The 17,096-nt window shown below is 55.2% G+C and overlaps 1 protein-coding gene across 4 annotated transcripts; it reads left to right on the plus strand.

Annotated features, from left to right (window-relative positions):
* Positions 1-4,313: 4,313 nt before the first annotated feature.
* On the plus strand, positions 4,314-12,186 carry LOC141736885 (uncharacterized). Of its 4 annotated transcripts, none has more exons than XR_012585073.1 (11): positions 4,314-4,468; positions 5,044-5,209; positions 6,693-6,799; positions 7,288-7,419; positions 8,346-8,490; positions 8,744-8,890; positions 9,438-9,584; positions 10,138-10,368; positions 10,604-10,797; positions 10,904-11,761; positions 11,852-11,975. XR_012585073.1 is itself a non-coding variant. In XM_074571533.1 (10 exons), the coding sequence occupies exons 1-10, from the start codon at positions 4,419-4,421 to the stop codon at positions 12,027-12,029; spliced, it is 1,497 nt and encodes a 498-aa protein (XP_074427634.1). In that variant the 5' UTR covers positions 4,314-4,418; the 3' UTR covers positions 12,030-12,186. The 4 variants fall into 4 exon arrangements, 2 of the variants coding, with proteins under 2 accessions (XP_074427634.1, XP_074427635.1); XR_012585074.1 differs by having other exon boundaries at positions 10,904-11,648; positions 11,852-11,955; XM_074571533.1 differs by lacking the exon at positions 10,904-11,761 and having other exon boundaries at positions 11,852-12,186.
* The last annotated feature ends 4,910 nt before the right edge of the window (positions 12,187-17,096 follow it).

A 17,096-nucleotide genomic window follows, 5' to 3' on the forward strand; every position in this document is an offset into this window, starting at 1 on the left:
ACACCACTGGTTACAGGCCTCCAGCTTGACCCTGCTCCATTAATGACGACCCTCTGAGTCCTGTCACACAGCCAGCTCTCAGTCCACCTCACTGTCCCCTCGTCTAGTCCACACTTCCTCAGTTTCCGAAGGAGGATGTTATGAGAGACAGTGTCAAAAGCCTTGCTGAAGCCAAGGTAGGTGACATCTGCCGCTCTGCCCTCATCCAGCCAACCAGTTATAACATCATAGAGGGCTCTCAGGTTGGTCAAGCATGATTTACCCTTGGGAAATCTATGTTGACCACTTCCAATCACTTCCTGGTCCTGAACGTGCGTGGATATGACATCCAGAACGAGTCGCTCCATTACCTTCCCAGGGCGGGAGGTGAGACTAACTGGTCTGTAGTTCCCTGGGTGCTCCTTTCTGCCCTTTTTGAAGACTGGAGTGATATTGGTCTTCCTCCAGTCCTCAGGCACCTCTCCTCTTCTCCATGACCTTTCAAAGATGATGGAGAGTGGCCAAGCAATAACATCTGCCAGCTCTCTCGGCATTCGCGGGTGCATCTCATCAGGGCCCATGGACTTATGGATGTCCAGTTTGGCCGAGTGGTCTCTAACCTGATCTTCCTCTACTGGGGAAAACTCTTCCCCTCTCCAGACCTTCCCTCTTGCCTCCAGGGCCTGGGATTCATGCGGGTCGGCTTTAGCAGTGAAGGCCGAAGCCAAGAAGGCATTCGGTAGCTCTGCCTTCTCTGTGTCTTCCACCACTAGGGCGCCCATCTCATTCGTTAGTGGGCCTACATTTTCCCTACTCTTCCTTTTGCTATTGATATACTGAAAGAACCTCTTGTTCTCTTTAACCGTGGTGGCCAAGACGAGTTCTGCTTGAGCTTTGGCCCTTCTGATTTTCGCCCTGCATAGCTTCACTACATCTTGGTATTCTTCATAAGTAGCCAAGCCCCTTTTTCAAGGATCATAAACTTTCTTTTTTTCTCCTGATGGCCAGCCTAAGCTCTCTATTTAGCCAGGCTGGTCTTCTTCCCTGTCTGCTTGTTTTCTGGGACTTGGGGATGGCCTCCTCCTGAGCTTTTAGGAGTTCCTCCTTGAAGTAAGACCAGCCTTCCTGGGCACCTTTGCCCTTCAGGACTGTCCCCCAAGGGACACTCTCAACCATGCTCCTAAGCAGGCCAAGGTTCGCCCTTCGGAAATCTTCGGGAACCGCTGTCGGGAAACGTCTAAATTATCCCTGGCACCCTCAGAGACACCCCACTCCCACAAGGAGTCAGACAGCTGAAGGTGGGGGGGTTGAGGTAGGAGGCAGCTTTCCACCAGTTTTAAGCTGCGCTCCTGAAGCGGTGTTTGTGAAGATGGTTATGGGCTTGGAGGGGCTTGGTTTGTGGATTTGTTTTGCCTTAAGTGTATTACCCTTCAGGGTAACGCTTTCTGTGGCAGCTGGAAACAGTCCTTCTTGTACACCAAACCCAACCCCGTATTTGGAAGGGGCATTTCGGCTGCTGCAACGTGCGTTTTCTTCCCTGGGTGACACTTGGCCCCAGGCATACACAGCCTTTCACTTTGGCACATTCTTGTCCCCCTGGCTGAAAGATTCTGTATTTTCACGGGTTGAATGCTTCCTCAGCCCACCACAGGCCATAATGACTGTGCCTTTACAGACCACTTCCCTTGCTCACTGCTTTCAGATTTGAGCATCGAAGCCATGGAGGGAGCAGGAGAGCAGCAGCTGGATGTAGAGCACAACCTGTTTAAGCAGCGGTGGGATAAAGGTGGCAATCGCGTGACTCCAGGGGCCGAGAGACACGGTAAGGCGCTCTTCTGCCTGTCTTGGGCGGATGCTCTGGTCGTCCTGCCATCACTGTGTGCCTGGTTTGGCTTTCACGGGAACAAGGGACAGCTGACGAGCATTTAAACACCTTTAAGGTGTTTGAAACACCTTAAGGTTGAACCTTAAACACGTTTAAGGCACGCAAGTCTATGAAACGTGCAGATCAGTCCGACTGCTTTTATACTGGCTACTTTTGCGGGGCAAATCTTTGCCTAGTCCCTCTGAAATTATGACAAGGGCTCATGGATGCATTTCAGGAATAAAGGTCCCAAGTTAATGGTCTTTTACGACTAGAAAGGAAGCAGCTGTTCTGGCCAAACTTGGCTTTGGTTGTATCTTTAAATCACAGCGGGCTGACAAATGGGATGACCTGGTTAGAGGAAAGAGCCTCTCCCCAGGGAAGGTTCTGGCGACTCAAGCCTTGAAGCCTAACCTTGCCCCTTACTGCAGGTACTTTGTGTGTGTTCATGCAGACCTGAGAAATATATTGTAGTTGACTTATCGCTTACAAGTTGTAGGAAGTGGCCCTTGGCTACGTGACCCTCTCCTCTACCCTTTCTACCTGTTCTGACTCACCCTCGTTCTTCGATACAAACCAGAGAGGATTCTGGCAAAGTGTTGCAGTCTAACAGGAATACTGTCCTGACTTCTCCTTTCCAAAACGTGATCTCCTGACTACCTTTTCTGGGAGACAGTGTCATTCTGTGTGTCAGCATAAAGGGAATTTGTTGGTTTGCATCACTTGGATGTAACTTTCTGGTGTTGAAGCTGAAAGGCTAAACTGAGGCAAGAGCTGAATGATGGGGAGGTACGAGGATTTCTCCCGTTGTCGCGGGAGTGTGGTGATAGTGCTCTCGCTGCGGTGTCCCTTGGCAGCCTTTCTCTACTCCCAGGACAGACGAGGCCGGGGGGCAAAGGGGACTGAGCCCCGTTTGTCGTGTTTCCCCCCTGAGCCCATGAAATAGCGCTGTATTCCCGGAGCCCGTTGCCCTGGAACTCGGAAGCTTTCCCTCCCGCCCCGGCTTCCCCGTTGCCTGCTGGCGGCCCGGGCCCTTCGCGCCGCCCGTCGGGGAGGACAAGGTCCGGGAGCTCCCCCCGGGCACGTCGGCGTTTCGCCCCGGGCCGGGCCCCCCGCTCCCGCGGCAGCCCGGGCCGAAGCCGCAGCCTCCGGCAGAGGCTCCGGCGCTGCCGCCGCCTTCCCCGGGCGACGGCCCGTCCCCGCGGCCCCGGCTCTCGCCCGCCGTCGCGGGCCCCCCCCGACACGCGGCTCGCGGGGACCGTTTCCCCCCGCTCCCGCCCCCAGCGTCGGCCGGGGCCGGTAACGGTCTCCGAGCGGAGCCGGCCGGAGCGAACCGCGGCCGGAGCGGTCTCTTCCCCCGCGGCAGCCCCGCAGCCCGCAGGAAAGCGCCGCCGCAGAGCGGCCCCGAGCGAGCCCGTCCCTCCCGCCCCGCGGCTCCCGGCGGCGCCCGTCAGGCGGCGGAGCCCGGCCGGCGAGCGGGGGCATGGCGGCGCCGGGCCCGGCCTCCCTGCAGCGCCGGCTGCAGAGCTCGCAGGAGGCGCGGCACCGGCAAGCGGTGCTGGTGCGGAAGCTGCAGGCGAAGGTGAGGAGCGGGGGCGCCTGCCCGGGGGGAGCTCCCCGAGGCCGGGCCGGGGTGCCCGCGCCGTCCGCGGACGGGGCTCGGCGGCGGAGCCCTCGGGGGGCGAAGGCGCGGCCCCGGCGGGGTCCTGCCCGGGCCCTGCCCTGCGCTGCCGCGGGCGGGACGGCGCCGAGCCCGGAGCTCGGGGGAGGCCCCGAGCCTCGGAGGGAGGCCCCGGGAGCCGTCCCGTCCCGTCCGCGGTCACCCCCGAGCCGCTCGCCGGGGCTTGGCCGGGCTCGGGGGAAGCGAAGCTTCCCGGTCCCGAAGGGACTCGGTGTCGGAGCGGCAGCGCCGTGGCGCGGGCTGAGCTCGGGCTGCAGAGAGCGAGAGAAAAGCCGGTGCCGGAGGAGCCGGGTCCGTCCCCGGCTGCAGTCGCTCATCTTCATGCCGTGTCTGCGCCCAGGTCCTGCAGTACCGGACCTGCTGCCGAGAGCTGGAGCAGCAGCTGGAAGCAGGAGCGGTGAGTGCGCAGGGCGCCGACTCAAGAGAGCGGCCGTAGCGTTCGGGAGCGAAAAAGCTCCCCGAGCCATGGCAGGGGAAAGCAAGATTGTGCTCCCGGAGGGTTTCAAGAAGCGCTGCGAGTTTGCCCGCCCCTGTTCTGCCCAGTTGCCGCTCTCAGAGCAGCCAGCAGTCCCAGAAATGCAGGATTGGAGTTGTGTGCAGGAGTGCTTTATTGGCGGGGAACGTTTTATCCTGGGTCTCGGGAGAGGGCTTTGCTGCCTGTTCTAGGGCTGTCTCTGAAATAGAATGGGTGGACAGACAGTGTTTTGGAAGGCGAGAATGCTGGCGTCGGCCAGAGAGAGCTGGCTCTGTGCTTTTCGTTCTGCTTGCCGGCTAAAGCAGAGCTAGGAAAGAAAGGGTGGGAGCGTAGGAGAGCATTCCTGGGCTTCAGGTGGAAGAATTGGCCTAACCATTCGCTTTCTTCTTCAGGGATGCCTCCCAGGCAGGTGGGAAGGCATGGAGGCCCTGGAGAAAGCCCTGCTTCAGGTGAAAGAGGAGCAGCAAAGGTACAAGGAAGAAGCGTTCCCTCCTACTCGGTATCCTGGATGCTCACGGCAGGGAGGGAAAACCTGTCAGTGGTAGGCAGTCTCCGCAAGGGAAGTGTTGGGGCAAGCCCTTTGGAAAGGAGAGAGGTGCACAACCTGTTCTGTGGGGCAGTAATAGTGGTGTGTGCTGACTGCTTCTGTTTGGAGCGGGGCGTTCCTGCGGGTGAGCTCCAAGGGTCCCTTTCCAGCCTAAACGCTGCCCTGGTGCAGTAGGTGAAGGACTGGGGGCAACTCTAGAGAAAGGTGATGCGTCCAGTGATGAGGCAGCACGAAGGGGAGGCAGCCGTCAACTGTGGGCATCGTCCGAGTTGCAGAGGAAGGGGAAACCCAACCTGTAGGTGGAAATTGAAGGCTTAAAGCAAGGAGAAGCAAACGAGTTGGCCATCACCGAGAGATCTTAGTTCATCCTAGAAAGTGCTTTTCCTGCCTCTCAGTTTGAGAACAAAGTCAGTGTTGGGGGAGCCGGGAAATGCCGGGGATGCTGCTTGTGGATAGGGGTTGTTCAGAGACCTCATGGCTGTTCCTCCCTTTCCAAGGTGCGAGGATCTGGCCGAAGCGAACAGTCTGCTGCGGGAGCACCTGGAGAAAGTGAAAGAGGTGAATTCAGCCCTCAAAGAAGATGTTGGAAAGCTGACGGTGGATTGGATGAGGGCGCGGGAGGAGCTGGAAGCGAAGGAGCGCGAATGGCGCCAGGAACGTGAGGTGAGGCTCAGCTGCGGGAATGTCAGAGGGGGTGCCAGCGTGGCATGAGAACGCGTTTTGTTTCTGGCCCAGAGAACTTGCTGTGAGAAGGTTGTGGCTCTGTTGAGGATGTGTTGGTGTTGACGAGCAGAAGAGAGGGGTTGTCGCGGATGGAGCGATAGACTTCACTCCTAAGAGAGAAGCAGCAATATATTTATTGATATAAACCAATGATTTGACCAGGTCGATAGTAGACGCGACAGTTTTAAGGGGGTGCTATAGCAAGGTCCACTTGGTTTTTTACTGCACAGAGGACGGGGTCAGAGAGAGCTGTCAGGGAGACCCTCCCGTTGAGTCAAGGTTCAGAAAGGACCCCTGGCTTTCTAAAGGCCTTCTGAGAGAGGAGTCTGGGTGCGGCTGGACCCAATCCTAGTCGCAGACTTGGTCAATGGTTTATGGCTAAAGGATTATATGTGCACAAGCAATGCTTTCTATCACAGAATGTCAAAGTTCAGCATGCTATAAACCAATTTAGCGAGGATCTGTTGCAGCCCGGAATCTCTTAACCTGGAGGAGTAATCCTGAGCAGCGTCCCTGCTCACGGGGAGATCCCGGCCGCAGCCCGCTGCCGAGCAGGAGAGCTCCAAATGCCCTTGGGCTCTTGACTATTTATGGGGGGAAGATGACGACTTCCAGTCGTATTTGCACATTGACCACAGTACCAGTATCGCGGTGAGGTGGGCGCATTGCTCGCATCACCCCTTGGCTGTTGTGGTGTTATGCGTCTCCCTGAGACCCCCTGTGAGCCCCGGATGCCGCCATCACGACGAGATGCGCCCATGCTGACCTCCAGGGGTGGTTATCGCTTGGGCAGGGTTATGGGAGACAAAGATCAAGTTGGTGCGTGGGAGGGGGAGCTCAGCGTGGCAGGGGTGGGAGATGGAGGAGTGTCAGCAAATCGTGGTGACGGAAGAGGCCCACCTGCTGTGGCCGTGCTGCTGGGTCCTGAAGGCAAATGCTTGCTGCTGCTGGACGCTGTAGGGCAGCGACACAGGAGCGCTCGTCTTTTTGATGGGTCTTAAATCTCCGTCTAGAGCCGTGAGAGCAGAGAGGTCTGTGTGTTTTGAGATTCAGAGCAGCCAAGGGAAGAAGAAGACAGGCCTCCGTCACCGCTAGCAAATGGGACGGTGGTCTTGGAGGGGCTTGTCTTTGTCTTCCTCCACCAAGAGTGTGAGACAGCTCTGCAAGGCGAGGTGCTGACTCGGGGTCAGCTTGCTTTGCTGATGTCCCCTCCCGCAGGAGAAGGGTGGATGTTGCCTTCTTTGAAGGCAGGTGGCAGGTCTGCTGGGGCTGCTTCTGCGGTGCCTCTTCAGTCCTTGGTGCCCTGTCGGAACAGTTATTCAAGGAGAGCTGGCGATGGTGGTTGTGCTCTCTGCCAGCGGAAAGACTCGTACAGTGATGGCGGAGGCTGAACTGGCATTTCTTTTTGTCTTTGCATCTTTAGCTCTATGAGAACTACTTCAGGGGTGACCGTGACCGTCTGCTCGGGCTGTGGCATCAGATGGTCACCTTCCGCCGTCATTTCCTGGAAATGAAGGCTGCCACGAACCGGTGAGTAGAAGTTGAGGCCGATCTCTGGCAGAAAAGATGTACCTTCCCTTCACACCTCTCTGAGGTTCCTTTCTCACAGTTGCCTTCTACACAAACAAGAGCAGCGTAGCCGTGATAGTGTCTGCTGCTGGTGTCAGCTCAGACTCTGGGTTACTGTCAGCCATTTATCTTCCTGGATTATGAACCTTCCTTAATACGTCGAGCGTGCCTTGGTTCTTGTGTTCTTTGTGCTTTTTTGTTACACCGTTTTAGGCTTATTCTTCCTCCACCTTCCTGAAAAGTTTATTATGTGGCTGTTGTCGTGAGCCTCTGAGCAGTCGCTCGCCAAGGTGTGTCCTGACCCCAGAGTGTCAAGGAATGATTTGTCCCCAGCCGAGATGTCATCTTTCCTGGCAGCTTTTCCTCTTTGCGCCATTACGTGCGTGAGAAGCGAGTCAGCTGATAGAGCTGGTGGTGTGAACGTTGGCTCTTCCTTTGTTCTTCTGCAGAGATTTGTCAGAGCTGAAGGCAGAGCAAATGAGGCTTTCTGGGTCTGTAATGGCAAAGTGCTCCCGTCTAAACTGCAGCGTGATGTCCTCCCAAGCCAAGGGGGAGCTGGAGAAGAAGGAGCTTCAGGACAGGTAAAGGTGTTTTAAACTTTGCTGTTAGCACCGTTCTCTTCTGGGGCTGCCTCTTGCATTCATAGATGGGCTGTGTTCACATTGCAAACACACCCGTTCTGCACAGCCTTGTTTCTGTCCCGAGTCAAACGGTTGCCTTCAACAGAAAGGACGGCAAAAATCGTCTGACTGCCAGAAGCTCCTCTGGGTAAGACCAGACTGGCAAAGAGGTGGCGTATTCCAGTGCTTTTGCTGTGAACTGGTTCTTGGTGAGCAAGCGAGAGCAGCCTAAAGAGAGCTCTGTGTCTGGTACAGCCCTTTTGCTCCCCGGGGCGGTGCTAGAGGAGTTGGCAGGAATTTGCCCAGCACCATCCTAAGCACTGTAGCACCTCTGTGCTGACAGTTCCTTGCGAGACTGAATGCAGAAGGCCTTTGGGGCAAGAAGGGCCATTTTGCAACATGCAGCGTATTAACCGGGCCCCTCCTGTGATCCCATGGTTATTGGATTGGACATTCGTAGCCGTCTCCCCAGACAGCTTGCAGGGCCTTGGATTCATTCACTGCAGAAGGCAAAAGTAATTGTGGGAGTCGTAGTCTGGACTTTCAAAGTCTGTTTTAGCCCAAGAAGAACTTGTGCAAGGCTTGTATCCAACGTATGAAAGAGGAGAGAGAGAACTAAGAGGCAGGAAGCTGTTGCCAGTACCTGAACGTTTTGGAAACGTTCTGTGATGTCTGGAAGCTTGATTTACTTTCTCAATGACGAACGTTTCATCCATGACAAAGAGTGATGCAGCTCTAGTCAGGAAATGCCGGTGGTGTTTAGGTGTAGGTCGAAAGCCATTGGAAATCATTCCAACTGCCATATCTGGGACACAGTATGTGCTCCTGGTTTTGGAAAGGAGAATGTTTTTACATTGACGACTTGTTTGTCTTTCCCCTTCTCACAGACTGAAGGACTTAGTGGCACTTGAAGACAAACACTGCGTGTTAGAGCATGAGTTGGTAGTTGCGAGAGAGGCGCTGGAGGAATCGCACCTTGAGAGGGATGTGCTGAAGGAAGAGAAGCATGAGCTTAGAGTGGCCCTGGAGAAGGTATGGCCACCTTGTGATAGCAAGACCAGCACAGATGCTTTTTTCGTGTCAGTAGACGCCAGGGAACGTGCTGTTCTCCTCCTTGGGAAATGGTGATGAGACCACGCAGGCTCCTTGGGGTAGTTTGTGGGCACGTGCTTATTGGGAGCACTGACCTGGGAGTATGTCAGCGAGACGCAGGGGATGTGGAGTTGCTGCTCAAAGGCAGGGATTTCCCTGCCCTTGTTGTCATGTTGTTCTTTTGTCTCTTCAGGCAGAGCAGTCGGTGGCAGAGCTGACAGGGGCTCAGCATGAGCTGAGTGCTGAACTTGCTGATCTACGTGTTGCAACAGCAAACATGAGCTGTATCAATGAAGCTCTTGCGTTGGACAAAGTGCGACTGAACAAACTTGTGCTGCAGGTGAGCAGAGTTGCCAAAGGTCTTGGCAGGTGTTTGTCTCCAGCTGCTTCTTCTTCTCAGACTTCTTGCCTTCTGAGAGTGTGACTGACTGAATATGGAACTGTTCCTTTTTCTGTCCAAGCCCAACCTTCATAGGAAGTCTAGCAAGAGCGCCACAGATGCTGTTTCTGGCAGGGGAAGACAGGGACAATCATAGACTCGTAGAATTGTCTAGGTTGGAAGGGACCTTTAAAATCATTGAGTCCAAACACGAACCTAACACTGCCAAAACCCCACTAACCCATGTCCCTGAGCACCACGTCTACCCGTCTTTGAACACCGTGTTGCTCCCTTTCCATTCTCCTACTGTTGTTTAAATGCAGCGTCCGTCTTCTTCTTGGAAAATGGTGATGAGACCACGCAGGCTCCTTGGGGTAGTTTGTGGGCACGTGCTTATTGGGAGCGCTGACCTGGGAGTATGTCAGCGAGACACAGGGGATGTGGAGTTGCTGCTCAAAGGCAGGGATTTCCCTGCCCTTGTTGTCATGTTGTTCTTTTGTCTCTTCAGGCAGAGCAGTCGGTGGCAGAGCTGACAGGGGCTCAGCATGAGCTGAGTGCTGAACTTGCTGATCTACGTGTTGCAACAGCAAACATGAGCTGTATCAATGAAGCTCTTGCGTTGGACACAGTGCAACTGAACCAACTTGTGCTGCAGGTGAGCAGAGTTGCCAAAGGTCTTGGCAGGTGTTTGTCTCCAGCTGCTGCTTCTTCTCAGATTCTTGCCTTCTGAGAGTGTGACTGACTGAATATGGAACTGTTCCTTTTTCTGTCCAAGCCCAACCTTCATAGGAAGTCTAGCAAGAGCGCCACAGATGCTGTTTCTGGCAGGGGAAGACAGGGACAATCGTAGACTCGTAGAATTGTCTAGGTTGGAAGGGACCTTTAAAGTCATTGAGTCCAAACACGAACCTAACACTGCCAAAACCCCACTAACCCATGTCCCTGAGCACCACGTCTACCCGTCTTTGAACACCGTGTTGCTCCCTTTCCATTCTCCTACTGTTGTTTAAATGCAGCGTCCGTCGTCTTCTTGGAAAATGGTGATGAGACCACGCAGGCTCCTTGGGGTAGTTTGTTGGCACGTGCTTATTGGGAGCACTGACCTGGGAGTATGTCAGCGAGACACAGGGGATGTGGAGGTGCTGCTCTCCTCTTCTTCAGAGTAAGTCTTGCTGTATTTGATTTCCTCTGTGCTTCTGTGATTGCAGCTGGAGCAAGAGAATGAGGCTCTGTTGTGTAAAGTGGACGAGATGGAGAGAGCAAAGATCTCTGCCCAGGAGAAGCTGAGCTTGTGTGAAAGAACAAAGAGCGAGCTCTGTGCAGAGAAAGCCCACCTGGAGCAGCTGCTGAAGAAAGCAGAGGAGCAACAAGAGGAGCTGCGGGTAGAGCTGGGGGTCCTGGCAGAGGAAAAGGAAGAAGCCCAAGAGAAACTCCTTGAGGTGAGACCAAAGACCTGGTGCTTCTGGGTGGGCATGTGGCTGCTTGGCTGGGTGAAGCTGTCTGTGTTGGCCTCCTTTTTGGCTTCTGGTAAGTTGCAGAGAGAGGACTGCATCCACGACTCTACTGTTCTCCCATGTGGCAAAAGCAGCAAACTGTGTAGCTCTGGAGCCTTTGTCTGGGGCAAAAGCCAGGGCTGCACGCAAGGGCTCTCACTGCATTTTGTCCCGCTTCCAGGTTTCCCGCCAGCAAGAGTCGTCTCGCAGTGGCCTGGAGCAGTTGCGCCAGGAGTCCTCTCGCCAAGGGCACGCACTGGCCGAGGTGTGCGCAGAGAAGGAATTGCTGGTGCGGGAGAAGGCTGCCCTGGAGGTGCGACTGGCAGCCATGGAGCGGGAGAGACAAGGCCTTTCGGAGCAGCTGGCAGAGGCCAGGTAAGGGCAGGGAGGAGACCCTGGGCAGGACGTTCTTTAATGTCTGTAATGGTAAAGGTGACAGTGGTTACACGGGGATTGATTGCATCCTGTGTGCTTTTCACAGGTTTTCTCTTCCATGGACAGAAAATGGAAGAATTGCAAGGAAAAAAAAAAGTCTACCTTGATTTGAAGGTTATTTTTCTGACAGCTAAAGCTGGCAAAGCTCTCCTGAGCGTTGGGCTCATGTTTATGCCCCCTTACGTGTTCCTCTGTGACGTCCACAGCAAGCCGAGTGGGCTCTGAACGGAGCCATAATTAAACCACGCAGACGTTTCCCAGAACGTGAAGTTTCTCTCTGGTCTTGGATTCTTGTTCTGTGCATTTGAACATCGATCTTTCCTTGTCACGTAGTTTGAGGTGGGATCTTCAGAATTCACGGCTATTGCTTATGGAGGTTGTGAGCAGGACGCTGCCCTTCGGGAGAAGCCAGAGGCTCCTGCAGAAAATGTGGAGGGCCTTCTGTTTCTAAGCTAACTGGTGTTAGTGTGGTGCAGGAGCTAGAGCTGGTGACACCAGCAGCAGGGAAACCTCTCTTGAATTCTCGCCAGCCTTCAGGGGTGGCGAGATTCCTGCCCATCACTGACGTCTGTTAAAATGGACATAGTTACTTTGGCCTGCCAGAGACTGGTGTAATCGGAACTGTGTGCTTGTTCTCCTTCTTGAAGATACATCCTCCGTTGTCCATCCAAGTTTTGCTTGCTGGCACAGGCTTGGTGGGCGCAGCTACCCGTGTGTCGTGGATCAGACCCCAGCAAGTGAAGATTTGGCTATTGCAGTCCAATTCGACTGGGCTTTCTGTGTCCTGCCAGGTGACAAGGGAAGCCTGGCCATTCCCTCGCAGGGGCCTGCATTGCTATTTTGAAGGGCAGAAATAGGCTCCCTGTGTAGGAGTTTCCACGCGAGCCTTTTTCCGTAGGCAGGGGTAGGGATCTTGCACCGCTTCTTCCTGGAACAACTCCCTGTGGGTGTCAGGAGCAAGCAGCTCCTTTCTCTCTGTATTCACGATTTGCAGGTCAGGGAAGGAGACCCTGGAATGCAGCCTGTTGGAGGCTCAGCAGCACTTGTCTGAGCTGGAGATCACCAGGAGTCATCTTGAAACCCAGCTTCACGCGGTGGCGCAGGCCAAGGAGGTGATCCAAGGTGAGAGCCTCCCGTTTCTGGTGACCCCGTGCCTGGGGAAGGTGGTATGAAAGCAGCTCTCTGTCCGCAGTGCTTCTGAGGAGTGAAGGAGCTGGAGACAGACCCCTCCTCCACGGAAGCTCAAAGGGCGTAAGGTCAGTAAAGTCAGAGCCGCTGTTTGTGCAGACTCTGACTCTTGCCATTTGTCGTGTTTGCAGGGGAAGTGAAGTGCCTTCAGTGGGAGCTGGAAGCAGAGAGATCTCTCCTGAAGCGGGAACGGCAAAACATGGCGCAAGAGCTCCTGCAGAAAGAAGAGCAGCATACCGACACCCTCAAAGTTCGGGAGGCCGACCACCAAGGGGAGATAAACAAGCTCCTGCAAGACGTGGTAGGAAACACTATGCTTCTGAATCCTTCAAGCAAGCTTTGTGGGCTGGCTTGAGGAGAAGAACAGCCTGAGCGTGTGAAATGGCAGCAATGGTCTGTCCCGGGCGACACGGTGCCGGGCCAGGCAGCAGAGCCAGTGGCTCGTCCTGGAAGGAGCGTGGAGACCCCCAGGACTCTGGTGGGACAGTAAATGCAGGCACGGGTTGCGTGTGGGCGTAAGAGGAGTTCAACAGAAGGTTGGGTGGTCCCCAGCCAAAGCATGGCAGCAAAGGGCTGGGATCTTCCCAGCCTCCCGCCCGCCATGGAGTAGACTCCTAACGCTGCTGCCAGCTGCAGGCGGGGGAACTTTGTTCCTTCCTTTCTGTCCTTTGGCGGCTGACAGAGGTGTTGGAGCAGACGGAACAGGCCCCTTGTTCCTGGTACGGGAGTTCGTGGCCTGTCTTGTGAGGAGGGCACGAGGGTCTGGTCCCTTTCTGACCCTGCAGTCCGTCTGCACCTTTTCCTTGATGAAAAGGGAGCCGAGCTGTGAAAATGGAGGCTGTGAGCCTACGCTGTTCTGAGGAGCTTGGCTGAGACTTCATCAAATGACTGAATGGTTTGGGTTGGAAGAGACCTTAAAGATCTTCTAGTTCCTACCCCCATGCCAGTGGGACACCTCCCACTAGACCAGGTTGCTCCAAGCCCCGTCCAACCTGGCCTTGAACCCCTCCAGGGATGGGCCAGCCACAGCTTCTCTGGGCAACCTGGGCCAGCGTCTCACCGCTCGCACAGCAAAGACTTTCTTCCTAATATCTCATCTCAGTCTCCCTTCTTTCAGTCTAAAACCGTTCCCCCTGAGCCCCTTTAGGGACTGGAAGGGGCTCTAAGGTCTCCCCGGGGCCTGCTCTTCTCCGGGCTGAACCCCCCCAACTCTCTCAGCCTGTCCCCACAGCAGAGGGGCTCCAGGCCTCGCAGCATCTCTGTGGCCTCCTCTGTCCCCGCTCCAACAGCTCCGTGTGCTGATATTCATGGCCCCAGAGCTGGAGGCAGCACTGCAGGGGTTCTCCCCAGAGCAGAGCAGAGCAGAGGGGCAGAATCCCCTCCCTCGCTCTGCTGGCCACGCTACTGGGGATGCAGCCCAGGATACGGGGGGCTTTCTGGGCTGCAAGTGCACGTTGCCGGCTCTCATCGACCATCACCCCCAAGTCCTTCTGCTCAGGGCTCTCTCAATCCATTCTCTGCCCAGCCTGTGTTTGTGCTTGGGCCGAGGAGAAAATGTTTGCTAGTAATTCACCATTCAGCTGCTCAAACGCTTTCCGTCAAGCCCAGAACTAATGAAAGAACTACGCAGCTTGCCGTTAAAATTAATGCGAGTCCAAGAGCTGTGCGTGGGTGATTGGTTCTCTCCTATCTAGGCAAGATGAAGCAATGTGTGGCGGTTGGGATTTGGCATGGAAAGGGCACAGTTGACCAAGCAAATGTACTAAACGTAGTAGAATTTTGTAAGGATGGCTGAACAGCGGCGACACTGATGGTGCTTAGAGGATGCTTTCAGAGATGGAGACTCCTGAGGTCCAGCTTTTCCAGGGTATTTTCCAGGGTATTCCAGGGTATTTCCAGGGTATTCATTGTGCTTTCAGGGTGTTCTTTTGGCGCAGGGATTTCTCCGAGGCGATGTGGAGGAGGGCCCCTGGGAAGGGAGAGTGTTGTTTTGGGCTGTGGACCGGGAGGAGGAGGAGAAGGGACGTAGCACTGTCCTTTCCTCCATGGTCACTCTCCTCGATGTGTTGACTCTGTCCCTTCTCTCCTTTCTGTGGCACCACTCCCATCATCTGCTCTCTGAATGCCCAGCAGACGATTGCAGAAGGGCAGCGGCTGTCCTGGCTCTCGGAGAAGAGACTCCTGTCGCAGCGGCTGGAACGTCTGCAGCGAGCAGTTGCAAGGCTGGACCAGGAGAAGACGGAGCTGAAGCAATACAGTGCTGAGCTCAGGAGGACTCTGGAGGAGGTAGACCAGGCTTTCGCTGCCTCTGCACAGCATCGTGGTCCTCTGGAAGACACCGCATTTCCAGAGGCAGCACTGTGGAGTCCTCGGCTTGTTTCCTTCCCTCTCCCACTGTCCCCCGTGGCCACACGCTTTTGTCTTTTCTCTCTCTTCTGGCACCCCGTTGCCTTCGCAAATGCACATTCACTGCGGTACCAGCCTTCTTGCCCCCGTGTCCCCATACAGACCCACTGGACACTCTTGTGTCAGGAACTCTTTCCTCCTGCTCGCTCTCTTCCGTGGGCTACTTGGAGTGCTTTTTGGCCCCAGCGTTCTGTGGTGCAATTCACAGTCTCTGAGCAGCCATCTCCTTGCCAGGATGTCCAGAGGTCCTTTTGCTCCTTGTTTGGTGGCAGGTTTCTGTGACCCTTTCTCCTATCCAACGTGCAGGTGGAACGTGAACGGAGGAGGCTGAGGAGATGTTGCAGAGGTCGGGCGCTGCCAGATGCAGGCGGATCTTCTCTCTCCGAGTCTGACCAGCACAAGATGCTGGTGTCTCAGCAGGTGAGACCAGGATCCTACTTGGTGGGAGGAGGCTCTGGCCAGATGGAGGAACGATGGCAGCAGCCCCCCAGTATAGACCGGGTGAGGAGCAGGAAAGCTCTCATCCAGAGCCGCTGTGGCTGTGCTGATGGGCAGAGCTCTGCACGATGCTGAGGCCCGAGTTTTGTTTGGCCGTCGGGAAGGGAGACCGGCAGGCAGTGGGAATACCCAGTCAGACGCGTCCCTTGGCCATGGCCAGACAGCATCGTTCCCCGAGGTCTGGTCTCTGTGGTGCCTGTGGGTCATGCAGGGTGGGAGAGGGATTGGAGGAAACTCAGAAAACGGAATGGATGGGAAATAGAGAATAGTCTAAGGACGTTCCCCTTGAGTCTTGCTCGTCTTGTTGAGCTTTCCCATTTTCCCTTTTCACGTGCTAGCTGTCACGTTTTTAAGGCAGATGAGAGCAGAAGAGTTCCTCAGTGCCTTGTGTAACCAGTAACTCTCCTGCTGAGGAAAAAGCCTGTGGCAGTAAGGTGGCAGCAGCCCCCGTCTCTCTCTTGGAAAGGAGAGTTGGGTGACTTAATCCTGTAGGAACCTCTCTCTCTCATATCCATGTGATGTCTCGGGGTTGTACGTGTGAATGGTAAGCCAGAGAGAAAGTCAACTTGTTGATAGTGTGAGCTGAGGCCGGGGTGACTCTGGGAACCTGTGACTTCCGTTCCCCGGGGACCAAGTGTTTGTCGGGGCTGGCGTTAGAGGGTGCGTCTTCCCCGAGAGCCGGTACCGTGGAGCTAGGGCTGGTCCTACCAGTGTGGGCTTGTCTGAGCTCGGCCTTTGGCCTCTTTCAGGTGTCCCTTCCGCAGACGCAGCTGGCGCAAGACGGAAAATAGAAGCGGGACTGGATTGAGTGCTGTGCAGAGACCGGCCAGGAACTTCAAACGTTGAAGGCCAAAGCTGCTGCTCCGGTGGCAGAGACTCGGGAGCTGCGCTGAACCTTGTCCTGCTGCGGAGCAGCTGCAGCATCGCGGGGTTCCTGTCTTGGGCCCTTCCCTGGACTGTGTTTGTTTTCCTGCGGGCAGGGGGGGTGCATTTGTTCTGTTTAGATTTTGCAGCCTGTGCTAGTGATAGTGGGGGTTTATGTTTTTGTACTAAAAGCCATTTTGTACTATTTCTGAAGGAAAGGGGGAGTGGGGTTTATACCTTTTTTGTAATAAAAGCCATTTTGTACTGTTTCTGAAGGAAAAAGAGAGTGCTTGGTACATTCATGGGTCAGGAAAATGTTAGAGTAGGGATGCCAAAAGAATATGGTTAAAAAGTTCCAGGAGCGCTTTGTATGGAATTGTAGTAGAACTTTGATGGAACTTGAGCTGAACTCCTGAAATTAATCCTTAATTGGCCTAATTAGGGGGATCTCCCAAACCGTTCCAAACTTGGACTTGAATGCATGTGTCTGATGAGGGCTGGTAAGGGAACTGTAGCTCACCCATGGGCTGTATCTCATCACTGTGAACCTGGGACTGTCGGAAACGCGTGGTGTGCTGGCTGTTGTGAAACGCCTGGCCCCCGATTCTGCAGAACTGAAATAAAGACAAATATCTCGACTCAGTGTGTTGATTGGTTTTTGCCCAGCGGGTGAAGAACCCTGATTTAGGGACATCTCCTCCTGGTCAGGTTTTTCCCATTCCCTGCTTGCAGCTCCCTTTGGGTGAGCCCTGGCACCGGCTGCTCGAACCTGCCCACCTGCACCATTCTGGGCCTCCACAATAGAGCTGCCTCCCCGCTGCGCAGCGAGGAGACCCAAAGGACAGGTGGCAGAGCGGTCCCCAGGGGGAGACGCCACCGTCCGTCCCCGGAGCGGCGGGAACAAGGGTTTTGTGCAGGGCTGCTTGCTCTGAGGAGAAAGAGCCCTGGAGAAAGGATCTTGACACAAGGACCGCCAGAACCCCGGCTCAACAGAGCTGGAGCAGCCCCTCCGATAGCCCGGCCGCAAAGCTTCCCAAAGGAGACAAAAGCTGGGTCTTCGCCTGACCCAGGGATTGGGAGGGAGGAAGAGGAGGGAAAACATTGCAGGGAAGATGCCCAGATGGACACAGTATGGCCTGGCCGGAAGGAAGGAAGGCACAAGCAAAGACGTGGGAGTAAACTCTTTATTGCAACGCAAGCGGGTGAGGTCTGTGTCTGCTGCCCAGGGGCTCTACACCTCGCTTGCCGCACGCCTCCTCAGGTCATGGGCCACAAGCCTTCCC

Source organism: Larus michahellis, unplaced genomic scaffold (assembly GCF_964199755.1).
Source record: "Larus michahellis unplaced genomic scaffold, bLarMic1.1 SCAFFOLD_301, whole genome shotgun sequence".
Classification (NCBI taxonomy): Eukaryota; Metazoa; Chordata; class Aves; order Charadriiformes; family Laridae; genus Larus; species Larus michahellis.